This window comes from Rhinatrema bivittatum, chromosome 1 (assembly GCF_901001135.1).
Source record: "Rhinatrema bivittatum chromosome 1, aRhiBiv1.1, whole genome shotgun sequence".
Lineage (NCBI taxonomy): Eukaryota > Metazoa > Chordata > Amphibia > Gymnophiona > Rhinatrematidae > Rhinatrema > Rhinatrema bivittatum.
Window position 1 is genome coordinate 197,079,808 of NC_042615.1, and position 16,992 is coordinate 197,096,799.

General features: G+C 44.2%; 1 protein-coding gene across 1 annotated transcript in view; it reads right to left on the bottom strand.

The window, feature by feature from the left end:
- Positions 1–8,279: 8,279 nt before the first annotated feature.
- The window catches only part of LOC115080235 (ADP-ribosyl cyclase/cyclic ADP-ribose hydrolase 2-like), a 116,875-nt gene continuing 108,162 nt past the window's right edge, over positions 8,280–16,992 (bottom strand). The window contains exons 7-8 of the mRNA XM_029584390.1: positions 10,634–10,720; positions 8,280–8,690 (exon numbers count right to left, since the gene is read on the bottom strand). Of these exons, the coding sequence (XP_029440250.1) occupies positions 8,447–8,690; positions 10,634–10,720 (331 nt within the window). The 3' untranslated portion in view covers positions 8,280–8,446. The remainder of the gene's footprint in view (positions 8,691–10,633; positions 10,721–16,992) is intronic.

The window sequence follows — 16,992 nt, forward strand, 5'->3', positions numbered from 1 at the left end:
CCAGTGAACAGTCACACTGTGCTGGAGCAGGCCCATAGACATGCATGTCTATGGGCTCACACGATGTATGAATGCCCAACAATCTGCCCCCAACATGCAGAATCTGAAAAGAGAAAACAATTAATAAACCAGGAACACCTCACAAGGTCCCAGGGTGTACATACTCCTCAAAAACATCCGATTTCCACTATCAGATTCTCTGAATCACACCGCCAAACAAACCCGTCCGAGCCATTGATGTCACTGCCCCAATTCTAAATGAATGAGTTCCGAACCGACCAAATCCAAATCGAGTGTGGACAAACCCAAGCGCAGAACCATCTCAAATTGCTACTCAGTCAATGGATGAAGGTCTGCATGCACTAAGAACTGCGACCCACCTACCGGCTGAATCTGACTAAAACCCACAGCATTAGCAACCAGACAGGTATGTAAACCTGGAACTGCCCGAAGGACCAGCTATGTTTGAATATCACTGGTTAGGTTTTGGTTACATGTACTCAGATAATTTTACCTTAATTGGTTATATTCAAACACCAGTGAAACTAATGTGGGGCCTGTGGTTCCAATTCCCCCTCCTCCTCAAGCCCTCCCAAAGATTCTGCCAAAGTTTAAGGCCTATGGGGCTGATTTCCACCCTTCCCCCCCCCCCCCCTGTTTGTCAAAAAAAAAAAAGCTTACCTCTGTCCCCCTCCTCATCCTTCCCACTCCACTCAACACCTCCAAAATCCTGTAGGACACTGTTAGAAGTGGTACTGCACCTTCTCAGAAAATTATATCGTGAACACAAAAGGTTTGGTGAAACAATATATCTCTTTATTTCACGAACTCGCAAGTATGGGTGTCACACAGAAGTAGGCACACCCTCACAGCATTGTGCCTTTCAATTTATACACTTCTCAGCCTAAGCAAGCCCCCTCCCTGGTCTACCCCCCCCCCCCCCCCCCTTCCCTCCCCAATAACTCCCTCTGTGTTTTTACAGATTCCCTTTTTTGGTCATTCCCCTGTTCCCTAGCTTGTCTGTCCAGGTGCTGCACAGCTCATGCCAACCTCTTTTCTTTACCTCCCCCCTCGTTACCCGATTGGTTAGTTATACCCTTATCTTCTCGGGATCCAGTAGCCAATTACCGAACCCCTTTGTCCATGCAGCTGACTCCTGCTGGACTCCTGCCCTGCTTATCTCCCTGACTCCTTGGGCTTGTTCAATCCTGTTCCTGACTCCCCTCCCTCTTTCCCTTGTATATGTGCAAATTCCCTTGCCCAATAGGATACTGTTCATGATGCCTTTGTCTACCTGCAGTTTCTAACTTATGGTCTTCTTTGCAAAAGTCCTTGCTAAAGCCAGATGTGGAGAGGGGGTACAGTCTTATCTCTGCTTGCCTCCTTCCAACTGCTAAAGAAGCAACATTCCTCTCTCTCTGACAATCGGTGGTTCACATGCTCCCTCCTCTGTCTGTACTATATGTGCTACTCTAAGCAGATTGTGGTTTCTAATTTGTTCTTATGCCTTATTGTTATTGTTGCCAAGGTGGAATGGGGGTGGGGGAGCGGGTTCCTGCTTATATGCTGCTAAGCTAGTTTCTAACAGTTTCTAGCAACTTGCAGTTTCTCTCATTAACTCTTTATAAACAGTCTTAACCACTGAAATAGCAATATTAGCAAGCCTTTGCTGACAATTACTGGGACTGTGGTGCACTCATCATTCCCAATATTGCTGTGACATCAAAGCTGGAAGAAGCGTTACTGTCAGAGAAACCCTCTTGCAGCAACATTGGTGGCTTTTGCTGAGGAAGGGTCCTGTCAGAACAAGATTCCTTCAGGGGCTTGAACCAGTGTCTGCTCTGAAGTTTGGGTCTGGAATTTTAGCCTGGGCTGAAGCGAGCAAAGGTAGTAGGAAAGAAATCTGGCTCAGAGAATCCAGGAGGCCATGCCCCAGGCAAAGGGGATTGATTGGCGCTTCGCTGGAAGGGGCTTGCTGGCAAGCTGAAGCTGTTTGCAGCAACCTAAAGGCTGACCTGCCTCTTACTACAAATACCTGCTACTTTTTGAAGATGCAACTCACTATTGATTCCAGTTCATGGCCTACAAGTCAAGCTTCTTATCCAAGCCTGCTTCATTGTGAACTTGTTACCAACTCCAAGTTCCAGCCTGTAAGCCCAGCTTTTTGCTCGGTTGTTAATGTTTCGACTCCAGCTTCTGGATAATTGGTGACAATACTTAAAACTCAGTAATTATCAGGATAACTCAAAAGTTATCCAGATAAATGTCTATGAATATCAACCTCTAAAGGTTTGGAATGAAATCAGTAGTAGTAATGCTTGGTAAAATGGCAGGATGTAACCTTTACAGTGAACTCCACATTCAGACATACTAATAAAAGCTAGGTTCCTTTTAAGACTTCCACAAACCTTGCAAATCATCACTGGGGACAGGCAAAAGATCTGCAGTGATCATCATTTCCGGAGCTAACCAAGCTCTGAATAAGACTGCGGAAGGACCCCCAATCCTTATTATTTGTTTGATAAAAAGGTAAGCAGTTTATCTATATGTTGTACTTTACAGTAAAAATTACTGGTACTTATTCAACAAGTGACATACGTGCAGTTGTTATGACAAGGTTTCAGTGGTCAAGAGTTTCTTTCCATTTCTAGGTTCTTACTGAAGTAACATGACTCATCAGTTCTTTACTGATATTGCCTTGCATTGCTTTGTAAGAAAAACATGGGTCAAAATGCATAGTGATACATTCCAATGTAAAACCGATTAACTTGCATGTCAAGTGAATTAGTTGCATAGCAGATAAGCAAAAGGACTGCTTCAGAAGTCATTTCCAGGGCTAACCAAGCTCTGAATAATACTGTGGAAGGACCATCATCTTATTTATTTGCTTGAAAAAATGGGTATCCTGCAGTTGCAGTGAAGCAAGCAAGTTGCAAGAGGAGCAGCTGCCCATCCCCCTGCGGTTTGAAGTTTCAGCCCTGCAAGAAGCGCCCCCACAAAACTTTGTGCACATACGCAAATCAAACTGAACCGGCAGATTGCATTTGTTCTCCAGTTTAAAGGGCAGAAATTTTCTGCCAAATTCCCTCTTGAAGAACCCCTGATAAAACTGAGGAGGTTGCTGTTTCATGTTATGTTCTACCCCTCTTATCTACCGGTATTAACTACCACTTTTCCACCTGGAGAGCTTCAACTGAGAAGAAGTGAGTGAGGGTTGCACACGCTTTTTGATTTTTTGATTTATTCACACCCTTTGATTACAGCCATACCATCTGTCTTCAAGCATTTATGAAATATTCATGTTTCAATGTGCTGCCTGCTGGGGTTCTGATGAAGGCCAGCTCACAATACCCTGATTTGTAGTCATAGGAATAGTCAAGTCGGAGAAACTTAAAAAAAAAGGTAAAACATTAAAACTGCTTCAGGAATGAAATACAAAATCAAATTGAAAAAGGGGTTAATGTTAATGACTTTGTTTTACAGTAACCTCCAGCCTTATCATGACACTGCTGATCCAAAAGAGGAAAGACATGAATACCACCTACAATTCCAAGCACAAAATTAACCATCAGAGTCTAATGCTTCTGCTGCTGAGTTCCTTTAGGTAACCTCAAGATAATCCTACTGTGCAAAGCCAGTAAACATCTGCCAGATTAACCAGAAGCAACCTTGGCACTGATAACCATGGAACATGGTGTTCACAGTGCAGCAGTGATAGGCACTCTTGTTAAATATTTCAGGACAGATTAAATACTATATGGCACCAATTATTCACTTGCAGTAAGCTATTACCAAATATTAGGGATGGGCCTTCAGGAGAAATGAAATAGGAAATGAGATCAAATTTCTTATTTTGTTTTGGATCATTTTCAAAATGGAACTAGTTAAATTTCGACGAAATTTCATTGGAATCTCATTTCATTTGGAAAACCTATTTAAAAAAAATGTCACCAATTGAGTCTAGGTGTAGGTCAGAAGCTGGGGTTTCACCTAGGGAGTAGGACGAGTCCCAAAGCAGGGGTTCCAGCCTACACCCGAGCATGACACTGGTGCCTCAACCTAAGGCCTAGGCCTGAAGCCTGGGCCTCGCCTAGGCATAGTCTATGGCCTGACAAAGGGGCCGCAACCCATGCCCAAGTGCAATGCCTGGATCTCAGCCTAGGCCCTGGCCCAATGCTAGGGTCTAGGCTGAGACCTGAACAAAGTCCCAAGCCTGAAAAATTTCCCAACGACCCCTCCATACTTACAAAATCTGACGCCGTGTCTTGGCCTTTTCCCAATGCTGGGCCCCAGGTTCAGGCCTGGGTCTAGGCCGAGGCCCTGCCTTTGGGACCTGGGCTTTTAGGCCAGGCTGCAGTGTCAGGCCAGGTTTGGGTCAAAAGTACGGCATAGAGACCCGACCTCCAGGCCAGGTTGTGGCATTGGGCCAGGGCCCATCCAACAGGACCTGGACATGGCATGGGATTTGTTAAGCTAGGGGGGTCATTGGGAAATTTCCTGGGCCTGGGCCTTTGCTTGGGCCTCAGCCTAGGCTCCGGCATCAGGCCAGGGCCTAGGCTGAGACCCAAGCATCAGGTCCTAGGCCTCCAAGCCTGGGCCTTGATCAAGATCACAGATCCCTCCAGACTAGGTAAGTGGGATCCAGGTAGAATCCTGGTCCCACCATTTTTCTGGGTGGGAGGGATGGATGGGGGCATGGGAGACACTATTTCTTTTTTTTTTTCTATTTTTGGTGGGGGCTTTTTCACCAGAAAACAAACAAAAAACAAAACAAAATTTTCTCCCCTTCCTATCCCTACCAATTATTTATGGTAAATACCAACATGCTAGACTTCCTCGAGAATAAAAGAAATTGCAAAGGATCTTATTTATTAAGATTTCTTTTCCCATTCACTGTCTTCCAAAATTTTTATTTTTTTATTTGATTTTACAATAATTATTATGTCTTACATCCTGAACAGTAAACAGAGATTAAGCAAATATTTACAGATCATAATCCATAAAGGGAAGCCCAAGGTTAATGAGACCTTTTTTAGTTCATGACATGAGAGAGATCCTGTACATCATTATCCACAAGAGGTATGGAAAACAATACAAAAAAGTATTAATAAGAATCATTAAGGCAGTTAACCAAGCAAGCTATTACATTAAGTTGCATCTTCCTCAGCCGACTCATCAGCTGACTCACAGCAAAAGAATGATTTCTGAGAAGCTTCATAGAAGAGAAATCTAGCACCTTGCTAATTAACTATACATTTATAGGAATATTTCACATAAAAGGAACCCTCTATCTGTATTGCCATGGGCTTATATAAAAGGAATGATTGTAGGTGTGAGCATGGAGGGTTTGAGGAGGCCTTGCTCTGGGGCTTATCACCCAGAATCCTGCTCCATCGGATTATACCTCACTTTCTATAAGGATGAATGTTTAAGGGAATGTTTGTCTAGCATTTTTAAGTGTTTTTGTTTTCTTTTGGAGGTCAGTTATGAGCACCAGAGCAGTGAAGAAAGGGAAAGACCGAGCTGAACTGAAAATGGTGACCATGGCTTCTCAAATGGAGCTAGGCCTGGATCTGAAACTGAGTTGACTCTAAATTAGATATGTGGGAGAGCATCTGTTTCTCAACTGCATAAAGCTTTTTACCAGCTGGATAAGGATGATCCATTCGCACCACAGGCAGCTATGTGGAATTTGCCAGACTCCTGTACTGCTGATAGCTTATCCCACTCCTTCAAGAGACTTCAAAGCCTCTCTGGCAATATGGGATTCAGAGAGATGTATTTCAAATTTGTGCATAGAGCTTATATTACCCCTGTGTGTGCATGTAAGGCTAACCTGGCAGATACTGTCATTCTCCAATATATTTTGGTGTTGCCTTTCAGTTAATTACTTTTGGCTCAAATTCACCAGCTTTCTTAGCACAATTTTTGGTCAAATTGTTTCATGCATGACTGCTGCAATATTGTTTGATAACATCTCATTATTATGTCTTAAAGAAAAGGGAGGGAAGTTATGGGCTACGAAGGCCTTGTTATCAGGGAAAAATGTTGATATTGCTGATCCTTCTGGCACTGGTGCAACATGCTTCACAATATGTTACAAATGGAGAATCATGTGAGTGGAGATGCTTTTTTGTGTCAGAAGAATTTCCTTGCTACACAAAACAACCACATTCATCCAAGATGACCGCTTAGAAGGACGCGCTGAAAGAGAGCTCCTCATTTTTTGGATTTTTGCTGCTGTTTACTATGCCTCACACAAAGAGGAAGGGGAAAGTGAGAATGGCGACCCCGTCCCTTCCTACCGCTACCCCTTCTCAGCCTCTAATTGAGGGGTTTCTTTCGCCGTTAAGCGCATCAACTCCGGGGGTAACACTTGATGTTGGCGCTGGCACGGAGCAAATCTCAGTGTCTCAGGAACATTACACCTCCCTGAGCCCCGGAGCTCCCGTGACTCCTGAGCTGCCGACAACCACCTTACCTCCGGACCCGGAGCTGGAGACATCCCGAAAGAAGGAGGTGATTTCAGACCCCAATGGGGGGGGGGGGGGGGGGGGAACGGAGGAAGAGAGGCGAGTTTTGAGGTCGGAGGAAACGAAGATGACCAGCCGCGCACCCCACTGTACATCACTTCCTGTTCCGGGCCAGGGTGGGGGCAGGTGCGGGAAGAAAAAAAGGCCCAGCCGCAGTTGCCAGCCTCCACTATCACTGCTGCCGTTCCCATCCAGGCTTGAACTTGCTGATAGCTCGGTCGGCAACGGCAGCAGTGGAAGATAGTCTGCCTCTCGCTCGGTGAAGGAAGAGGGGGGGAGAGCAGCGGGAGACCGGTTGAGAAGCGCTGCTCTAGGGAGTAGAGGGGGTTGCTCACAGGTCTCCAGCCCCTGCTCTCAGGATTGGGGGGGGGGGGGTTTGCCCCTCTCCAAAGCACAAGGTGTTCCCCAGAACAAGAAAACTTATCGACAACCTGCCCAAAATCTACAAAAAACCCTCTTTCTCTCTTCAAAAAGGAGGCAGACCCTCTCGGACAGGGAGTGTTCTGATGAGGAATCTCCTCTAAACACAAGAAAAAAGACCAGGCTGGGTTACTAGGCCCAACTCAGCAAGGAGAAAGTAAAATAGCTCCTTACTCCTCAAAACCTAACTCAAAATGACCACACTCTCTCTACCTCTAGCTCCCCCTTATGCCCTTGGGATACCCAATCCAGTCAGCTCAGTGGAGAGACTGAAAGAGAATGGAAAATCCCACTGCTGTTACTAGTCTCGATGGTAAGGGACCTAGGGCCATCCAGTAACAAACCCAAGGGTCGGCCACAGAACAAAAAACACAGTCTCATTCAATAGCAATGCTGCACTCATTGGGCACTTCACCTGAAACCTGCCCCCACTGGATGCAGATTTCTTAAATCCAGCAAGCAGAAACAAATGAGTCTCTGGCTGATGCTTTCCTCAGGCAGCAATTCTTGAGGCCTTCCCCTGTTAGGCAGTCTTCCCTCTGACTCTCACAAAGGACAATCCTCTTTCTCCAACATCTGAAGAAATTTCTCTTAAAGAATAAGGACTATGGAGCTTAACTCCTTTCTTCTTTGAGATCTCTTCCTCTTGTCTTTAGAAAAATTCTAGGAATCCTTCTTGGAACCCAAGACAAAACCTTCCTAATCCTGAAGGCCTGAGCACCCAATGAGCCTCAGCTGCCTTCCCAGTATAGGAGGCCCCTCCCTCACCTCTCATGAGAAAAATTACCCCTGAAGGACCCTGAACCACAAGGGCACAGTCTTGTTAAAATCTCCAACTGGGGAATGTCAAGCCTCTAGTAAGGGGCAGTTTTTGGGACCTCCTTACTACTGTTTAGGATCTTCCTAATTCAGTGAACTTGCAGGAGTATGGAAATTATTTTTCTTCTTAGGGGAGGTTCCCAAACTCTTCATTCATGTTTTATATTTTTTTTTCTTGTACCAATGTGATCTTTTTTCTGTACCAGTAGATTTAATTTGTTTGTATTTGTGGTATAAATTTATAAATATACATTTTTTTTTAAAATAACATCTGGGGGCCAATCATCAAACTACCTGCATTGGTGTAAGCCCTACATGGGTACTCTTCTTTGATTATTACCCCAGGAAACATTACCTACAAGATTTGTGTGTGCCTTCTCCGTGGGTAATTTTTCTATCAGAAACAATGTGTGTAGTTTTGATTAAGCAAGACTATGTGCATTGTTGCATAGCCTGATCTCTCCCCACCCTGGGGTGCCTCTGAACAACATGGGCAATTTCCAAAGCCCCCACTTCCAAGGGTAAATTATTTTACCTGCAGAAGTTACTATGAAAATTGCCCTCCCCATGCTTCAATGGGAAATAGCCTTTTGAAAGTGTATGGAGAATTGAATATTAAATCAATGGAAGTAAATAACATTTTAGTATATAGTGCACATTACTAAACAACAGTTTTAAAATATATATTTTGCTTTGACATGATTGACATTGGACTTTGAAAATGGAAATGATGGAGTATTATTGGAAATGGTGCCGCTCTTCGGTGATGCTCCCCTGAAACATATCTGTCCACAGTTTGAGAGCATGATTAGCCATGGCAGAAACAGGGTCATCCACGGCTGAATAACAGTACCGTCACCAGTAATGGCACACTCGGGATGACGAGGGAAGTCCACACACTGGAGTGCCCTTACAGGTCTGCAACCAAAGAAGAAACAGGGAAAGAAGAATTATTTAATTGGCTACAAATCTTTTCATCCAGCTAGGAACCCAACAAGTATTAGAACAACCCAGGCAAAAACCTCCTAGCAGGGGGGCTGGACATGTAAAATGAAATCATCAAAGGGGAGACAGAACAGAAAATGAGTCAAGCTAAACACAGAGAGGGTAATTTCCAAAGGGACTTTTGTGTGTAGAATTGCGCTTTACTTGCAGAAATGGCTCTTTAGAAAACTGTGCGACCGTATATTCATGTATTCTTATATACTTTACACTCCTAGAGAGATGTGTGGCAGGGAGTGGAGTCTGGATGGAGTTGGGGCATCTGTGCACACTTTTTCCTTTTCAAAAGCGTGTGTGTAAATCATCTAGGCCAAACCACATGCACTGAGCAGATGGAAATGTATGCGGGTAGTTTTGCTGTGGACTTAACGCGTGCCTATCAGCTTTGAAAATTGGTGCAACGTATGCGCATATTTGCTCTCTAACTTATGCCTGATGTTACGAAATCATCACCTCCAACAGTCGATGTGATCTCCTCCTCCGCACGGAGCACTCTGAAGTGCATCGTGGATCCTCCAAACAGCCCCGCCACTGCATCATCATCTTAAAAACTGTACAGAAATTCGTCTACAGCATTCGACAAACACGCGAGATTGAATTGAGAATGGCATTAGGGATGCATTTTTAATTTGCTTGAAATGAGAAATGAAATGGCATTTTGCAAAACTGCCCACCTAATATGTGGGCAAACTTATGTGTGCGTTTCCTGGGGGGGTGGAGTCGGGGAGGGGGTTTGGACTTAATGTACATACTTTTGGATTTTAAAGTGTGCATGGAAATTTTCATGGAAAATTTGTCCAAACATTTTAGGTGGTGGGATAATTTTCAAAGCAAACATTTGTGCGTAAGACTGCTTTGAAAATTGGTGTGACTTCTTATGCAGGCTGTTTGAAAATTTCCCCCACAGAAGGCAATAATCAAAGCCATTTATGTTTTAGCCATATAAATTGGCTTCTTGATTAGTGCCCACCCTATACATGGGTAAAAGTACCTGCGTATGTCAGCAGCTCAGGGACCTTCACCCGCATATCTTCAGAAGTAAGCACATTACATAAGAACATAAGAAGTGCTATGCTGGGTCAGACCAAGGTCCATCGAGCCCAGCATCCTGTTTCCAACAGAGGCCAAACCAGGCCACAAGTACCCGGCAGATCCCATTTTTCAAAGCGGGCTAATGCGCACAAGTCTGCTTTGAAAATTATCCCACCACTTTTACTTGCACATAATTAACATCTGCTATTATGATGTGGAAAGCTTTTGGGAAAATTTGCACAGATGCTTTTAATAATCCAAAAGGATGAAACCTCTCCCCAGTTTTGAGCTCAAGACTGCCTGCACTCAGTCTGGGTAAATTTACAGGTATACAGGCAGTCCATGATTTGGTTTATCCAGATATGGGATGGGCAATTTTGTAAAAGGCCATTTTTGCGGGGAATACACTATTTCACCCACAGAAATGCCTTTGAAAATGACCCCATCTGAGGTTTTACCCAGATAATTAAGCAGTTACCCTGGATAAAACTGAGGGTTAAAAATTGCCTTCTCCCAGTGAAGCTAGAAATATTTGCACTGTTTCACTTTTATCAGTGCAACAAAGGGGCAGGCTGGAGGCCGGGGCTAACACGGGGATTTTGTTTTAAAATCTTCACATCTGCAGAGTCCACAGGCAGTAAAGTACCCAAGGCACTGCTGGCCCGGGAAGTTTCAAATGATGGGGGGGGGGGGGGGGTCCCTTTGAAAATTTGCTTGCATTGCCCCCAAAAAAAGAGGGAAAAAAAGCTGTAGTTTAGATGAAGTCCTTCTTGAAATATCTACGTATTAGTAATAAAAGCACTTTATAAGTCTAACACACAATTTACCTGTAGTTGTCTGTGCATGTATAATTGAACCCTTTAGAGATCAGTATGTCTTCTAGCATTTTGATACTGCCTCTTCCACAGGAGTCCCTGGAAAAAACACAAAAGTCTTCATCTATATTTTGTGCATTTGTATCCCAGTATTTTTTCTGTTAAAAACATTCATAGCACCAATTAACCACCATAAGCAGGCAGCTCTCATATCTCCTTTTACTGCATTTCACTGCATTTCAAGCAGCAAAATAGACTGCAGTATATGAATAGACATATAAAACTCAATGGAGATTTATGCTAGCTAATCCCACAAGGTCAGAGAAGGTCTTCGAATCTAGACTGTGTCTTAGTGCTCAGACTCGTATAATTCCCAAACGCTTTTACATTTTAAGGGTCTTCCTTTATTCTTCTAAGATATTCACAACATCATCTTAAGGCACATAGACTTTAATCCAAATAGCAAAGGTAGAAAATTACCAGCCATAACAGGACTATGCTACTGCTTTGACAAGTCTTTTTGACCTCCATGTCCTTCATTATAAAACTTATATTGTGAACTTTCTGGGGCATTTGTCTCCGATTTGGACAGGGGAATAATTAAACCTAAAATTCAAATGCACAGCTAATAAAAACTCACGTGTGCAGTTGGTAGAGAAGTACATTTCCTGGAAAATTTTGAGTTGGGGGAAAAAAAAATGGGAAGGAATGGGAAATCTGGTGAATAAATAATAACACTTGAGTGGAAATATAGTGCATGGTGTGTGCATACCTTTATTAAATATATTTGGGTTGAACAATTATGAAGAAATCTGCACAAAAAATAAACAGACATAATAAAATGGGTCATAGGGAATATATTGTTGTAATTAGTAACACAATAAATCCTGATTAAAGCTATTTTTGTGAGGTAAACAAATCACACCATACTTTGTGCCTTGATGAATTTTAATTTTATACAAAAAAATGAACTTCAATTTCATATCAATTTCAAAATGACATGAGAAAAAACCCCAACAAAACAGAGCTTTCATCATTTGTTTGCTGTGTTAACAAGCGCCTGGAGTTCTGGACATCTGGACATCTGAAAATTTGTAAACATTTTCTGAGAAATTATTCTGAAAATAGTTTTAGAACTCATTTACTCATTGTTTTATGATTCTGATTTGTACAATTCTTGACTTATGTTTTATTTTCTGATTGGTTCCGTGTGCTGTGGTTTCTGTAGCCTGTCTTCTTCTTTTTTTTTTAAATTTATATTCTGCCTTTCATGACACTTCAAAGCGGACTATGTTTAGATACTGTAGTTATTTCTGTATCCCTAGAGGGCTTACAAGCTAAGGGGTATATTTACCCAGCTGCAGTTGGCGAATACCATGCAGTAAACACTTTATTCATACAAGTATTATCCTCCAATGAGCTGGATTGGATGCAAATATAGGTAACACAACTCATTACTAGGCAATATTATGCAAAGGAATAACGCAGTTCGCCTGAACATCATAAGCTGTGTTATTTTCATGAAAACTAAAGTTGTAGCTAACTTTACCTGAGAGCAATGGGATGCTCCCGGGGCAATGAGTTAAAGGGCTGAAATGGCCCGAAGTTCCTCCCCACTCACACAAAGTTTACAAAAACATGGGTGTCTTGTAGTACCTCCATGTCTCCCACCGATCCACGCCCTTGGAGACCCCAGTGCAAAAAAGTTTTAGAAAATTAGTTGAAAGTCATGTGGCACAGCCCCCCCTTCCCTTCCTAACCCTGTCCCATTTTCAAATTCCCCAGCTTTCTGACCCCATCCCCTGGCTTCTGAACCCCCTCCACCACTCTAGCCCACCCCAGCACCCAACCTTGACCCTTCCTTTCAATTTCCGGTGGTCTAGTAGGGCCCTATGCAGTCTCTGGAAAAAATGGCCAGTCTTCAGCTTGTGTCCCCTATCACATGATAGGGGTATTAAGTTGTACACCAGCCAGTCGGCGCCATTTTTTTCAGAGATGGCGTAGAACTTGGAGCCTGAGAGCACTCCAAGTCCTACTAGGCCACCTGGAATTGAAAGGCAGGGCCAAGGGGTGTGCTGGAGATAAGCCAGGGTGGGGAAGGGAGTCAGAGGGCTCTGGAGGCTGGGGAGATTTTGAAAAAGGGACAGGGTTGGGAAGAGAGGAGAGGGATCTGTACCTCACTGTTTTCAACTAATTTTTAAAAAATGTATTCAATAGGGCTGCCTCTAGGATGGGACATGAAGGTCTCACAAGACTCCTGGGGTTTTTTACACTTTGAGGGGGTAGACTTTTAGTCATTCAAGTGCTTTAACTATATGGTGGCCCAGACTATGGGGGGTCACCATCACGGAAATGTGTTGGGGGCTAATAAATCATCATTTTTTACCAGTAGGTTTACTAAACTTTAATAAATGAACCCCTGCGTTTGTAACAGAGACAATAGAGAGGAATGTGATTTACCCAAGGTCTCAGGGAGCATCAGCAGGATTTGAACATTGGCTTCTCTAATTCAGAGGCTGCTGCTTTAACCACTAAAGCACTCTTCCATGTCTGTGGTGTGATTTATTCAGCAGGAGCCCAGCCCCTAATACTCAACCCTTTCCTGTGCTGGGCTCCTAGCCAACTTTCTAAGATGTGTGTGGCCGTACAGTAGAACTCTAGTGGCCGTGCCCACCGCAAACCTGGCCTTAAAGACTGCTGTGTCATCACCATTCAAGAACTGACAGGAGGAGTGGCAGAAACAATCCCGTGGTTGCTGATGGCTGTGTATGCTTTGTCCTGAATCAGCAAGTGTTTTCAAAATGCCAGCACTCCCTGGCTGCTAATTGTAATGTCCTTGAAAAACGTATTCCCAGTGGTCTGGGCCGGATTTATTTGTACTTCCTACAGGTTCAATTCTGCATCTGCTCCCCTCTGGGATTTGGAGACAGCACCATCAAGCTGCCAGGGATCAAAGGTTCAGACTTCACAAATAGACAGACTAAGAAAGAATCACAACTCCACTCATTCTAACGTACACTTCATGTGTTGTGGGTTTTTGTTTGTTTGTTTTTTTATAATTATATATACATTTTCATCTTAACAAAAAAAGATAATTCTTGAAAGCAACAACATAGTGGAGAAAAAGGAAAAGGATATACAAAATTAATTGTAACCCAAAATCCAATACCCTCCCCACCCCCCAAAAATAAGAAATCTCTTTCCCATGTTAATTAGACTTCAGAGGAAGGGGCTTTCACAGGAAACTAAGTCAATATTACATAGATCATACAAGCAGGTTCAAGGCATTAAATTTCACAGCCAAACTTAGGCTCTACAGGACAGACACACTGTTTGCCCTGGCTTGCATAAATAGATTCAACTCAGGCAAGTCTTACCCTCTAATCTTATTTCACACTTACAAGGAAATCTAAGCCTGAAAGAGGTTCCTGTGGAGACCACTTCCTGCTTCTTATTAAAAAACAACTTCCACCTCTATTGCCCAGATTTAGATAAATCAGGAAACATTGCCACTCTTTGGCCTAAAAACATATATTGCTTAGCGTGAAACACATCGACAAATACTAATTTGTATCCACCCAAGAGGTAACTTCTGACTGAGAGTCTTACAAATAGCTGTAACATTTAAACTACTCATAGACAGTTCAGGTCTTCCAGAAATATTTTATTTTATTTGTATTTATTTTTTTATTTAGTTATTTTATATGCTGTCGTTCCAAGCGAAGATCACAACAGTTTACAAAAGTAGCATTCATCTTTTAGGTCATTACAAACTGTTGCGTTTTGGTGGAAGACAGTGCAAGGGGGCGCTCCCAGAGCAAGAAGAGAAGATGTGTGCCCTTGCAGCAAGTCGGCTCAAGTCTGGGAACTGGGAGCCCAGGGACCTTCACCAGACCTGCACGCCTCCGGGAGACCACCAACGCAATAGTGGTCTCTGAATGGTCCTCCGTCCGTTCCCAGCCCTTTCAGACTTGTTTCAGGGAGCAGCAGAGACGGAAGGCCGGGCATGAGGCAGAGATCAGGGACGAAGAACAGACTTGGACGAAGATCAGAAGTGGACGAGGATCAGATGTAGATGAAGGATCAGACGTAGATGAAGGTCAGACGTGGACGAGGATCAGGCTAAAACTCAGCATGAGAAGGAATCTGAGTGACGCCTGAGGCAACTTCCATCTTGGATGGAGCTTCTTAGGCCTGACAAAACAGGCCAGAGAAGTTGGACCGAGGATGGAAGGGAGCTTAGGAGCCGAGCCAGAACCAAAACATCTGGGACAGGATAAAACTCAAGATGGAGAAGACTCCGGATAGAGAGCTAACGCCCACAGCCGGGGAGGAGGCTGCGGTGACCAGAATGGCCCTCAGGCTATCCACCGGAGCACAGCCCGCCGGGGGCTAGGCATAGCTGGAGTCCAGAGCATCAGAGGACTATATACAGGAAGGACTCCAGGTGGAATTCAGGACATCAGGATGAACTCGTTGGACACTCAACGAAGAGCAGCCGGGATGGACGAAGCGGACATCCAGAAGACTCCAGGCCAGGAGGTGGAAGACAGGAACATAGAGGTCCTCGGCTCCATCGAAAGAATAGACCCAACAGTGCCCTACACACCCCAGCAAGGGTGGTCGCAGACCACTGTGCCGCAGCGCGCCCTACCAACCCAGCCGGGCTGGTCACGGACCACGCTATGATGGATCATGACGAAGGCTTGGACATCTAGAATAAGGACGGACATCGGAAGTCAGGACGAAGAAGACATCAAAAGTCAGGAACAACGGAGATATCAGCAGAGACCAGGAATCGTGACGAGGGATCCCACGAAGAGGAAGGCCAAGCAGGAGCTGAAGGCAGGAAGTCTCAAGGAAGACTTGCTCGTTGCAAAGGCGAAGATGAAGTGGCAGTTGAGCCCTTTTGTAGGGCTGAAGAAGGAAGACGCCCTTGATGACATCACAGGCACCACTCCCTCACTGGCCCTTTAAGTGAGGGAGAGAGACGCGGGCCCTCCCCTAGCAGGTCAGGAACAGGAAGTCTGCAGGACCCTGGACATAGACGTCGAGGAGGAGCCAGAGCAGAAGATGGGTCATGCAGGCCCTGATGCTGAAGCAGCGGCATCCTGCCGCTCAAAAGGGAGAGCAAGGCGACGTCCTGCTGCAGAGGAACAGGCCGGAGACCCGCCGTGGAATGGCATGGGCAGTGGCTCCATGCCGTGCAGAAGGGCTCTGAAGTCTGCGGATCCCGCCGTGGCAAAAGAGAAGTAGGCAGCGGCCTCCTGCCATGTAGGAGGACTGCGGCTCGGCTCCAGCCATGCCAGCATGCTGGCGGCCCGGGCCACGAGGTAAGAGGCCTCCCATGGCTCCGGCCACGGGAGGATTCGCAACACAAACTTTGAAGTAACACATTTAGGTATAACACATACTTTGGTAAAACATTTTAGATTATAATCCCTGTGGGGATAGGGAAGTACCTCAATGTAATCTGCTTTGAAGTTCCAAAAAGTGGAATACAAATCTACATCAATACTATGAATTCTAGTCATCAGGGCTTTCTCCATATCACAGACATATGATGACATACAGTCAGCCAGCACCATTTTAACTCAGACTGCAGAGGGGCAACAGCTAGGATGCTCCAGGCTCCTATAGGCTGGCAGGGGTGGAGGGGTCTGGATGCTTATGGGGGTGGGCTATTTTTTCTAGGGGTTGGGAAAGAAGGGGAGAGGTCTTTACTAAATGTATTTATTTTTAATTGTTTAAAAATTGAGCCCTGGGCCTTTAGGGGCAGTAGGCGGATGGAATGTGGTCTCACAAGATCTCTCAGGGGGATTTCCACACATTGAGAGTGGTGGGTTCATTCAGGCCACTCTGGCCCTTTAACTGACAGCTCCAGGAGCATTGGGATCCACATTTGAGACCCTGTGCTCCCTGAGAAAGTTAACTACAACTCCAAAGTTATAACTAACTTTCATTAAAAGAATGCGGCTTGCAATTTTTCAGCCAAGCTGTGATATTTTATTTACATGACATTGCCAAGTAATGAGCTGCTTTGCAGGCATTTGCAAAGCATTTGTATACAAAGCAACTGATTACAATATGAGCATTACTGGGGTAAAATAATGTGTAGAATTTAAAATGCCTTCATAATCACAAGTGCAAGGTATTTATCGCATGCTAAATGCCTAACACGGCCTGGTAAATAACCCCCTTAGGTTGTAAGCCCTCTAGGAAAGAGACCTACCAGTATATTTGAATTGTAACTTGCCTTGTGCTTAAGTTTAGAAAGGCAAGTAATTAAATCTAAAAAATCCTGGTAATTGCATTAATTTTATACTTTGTCACTGTTCCTTGGTTTTTAAATATAGGTCTTGCATGGTTAT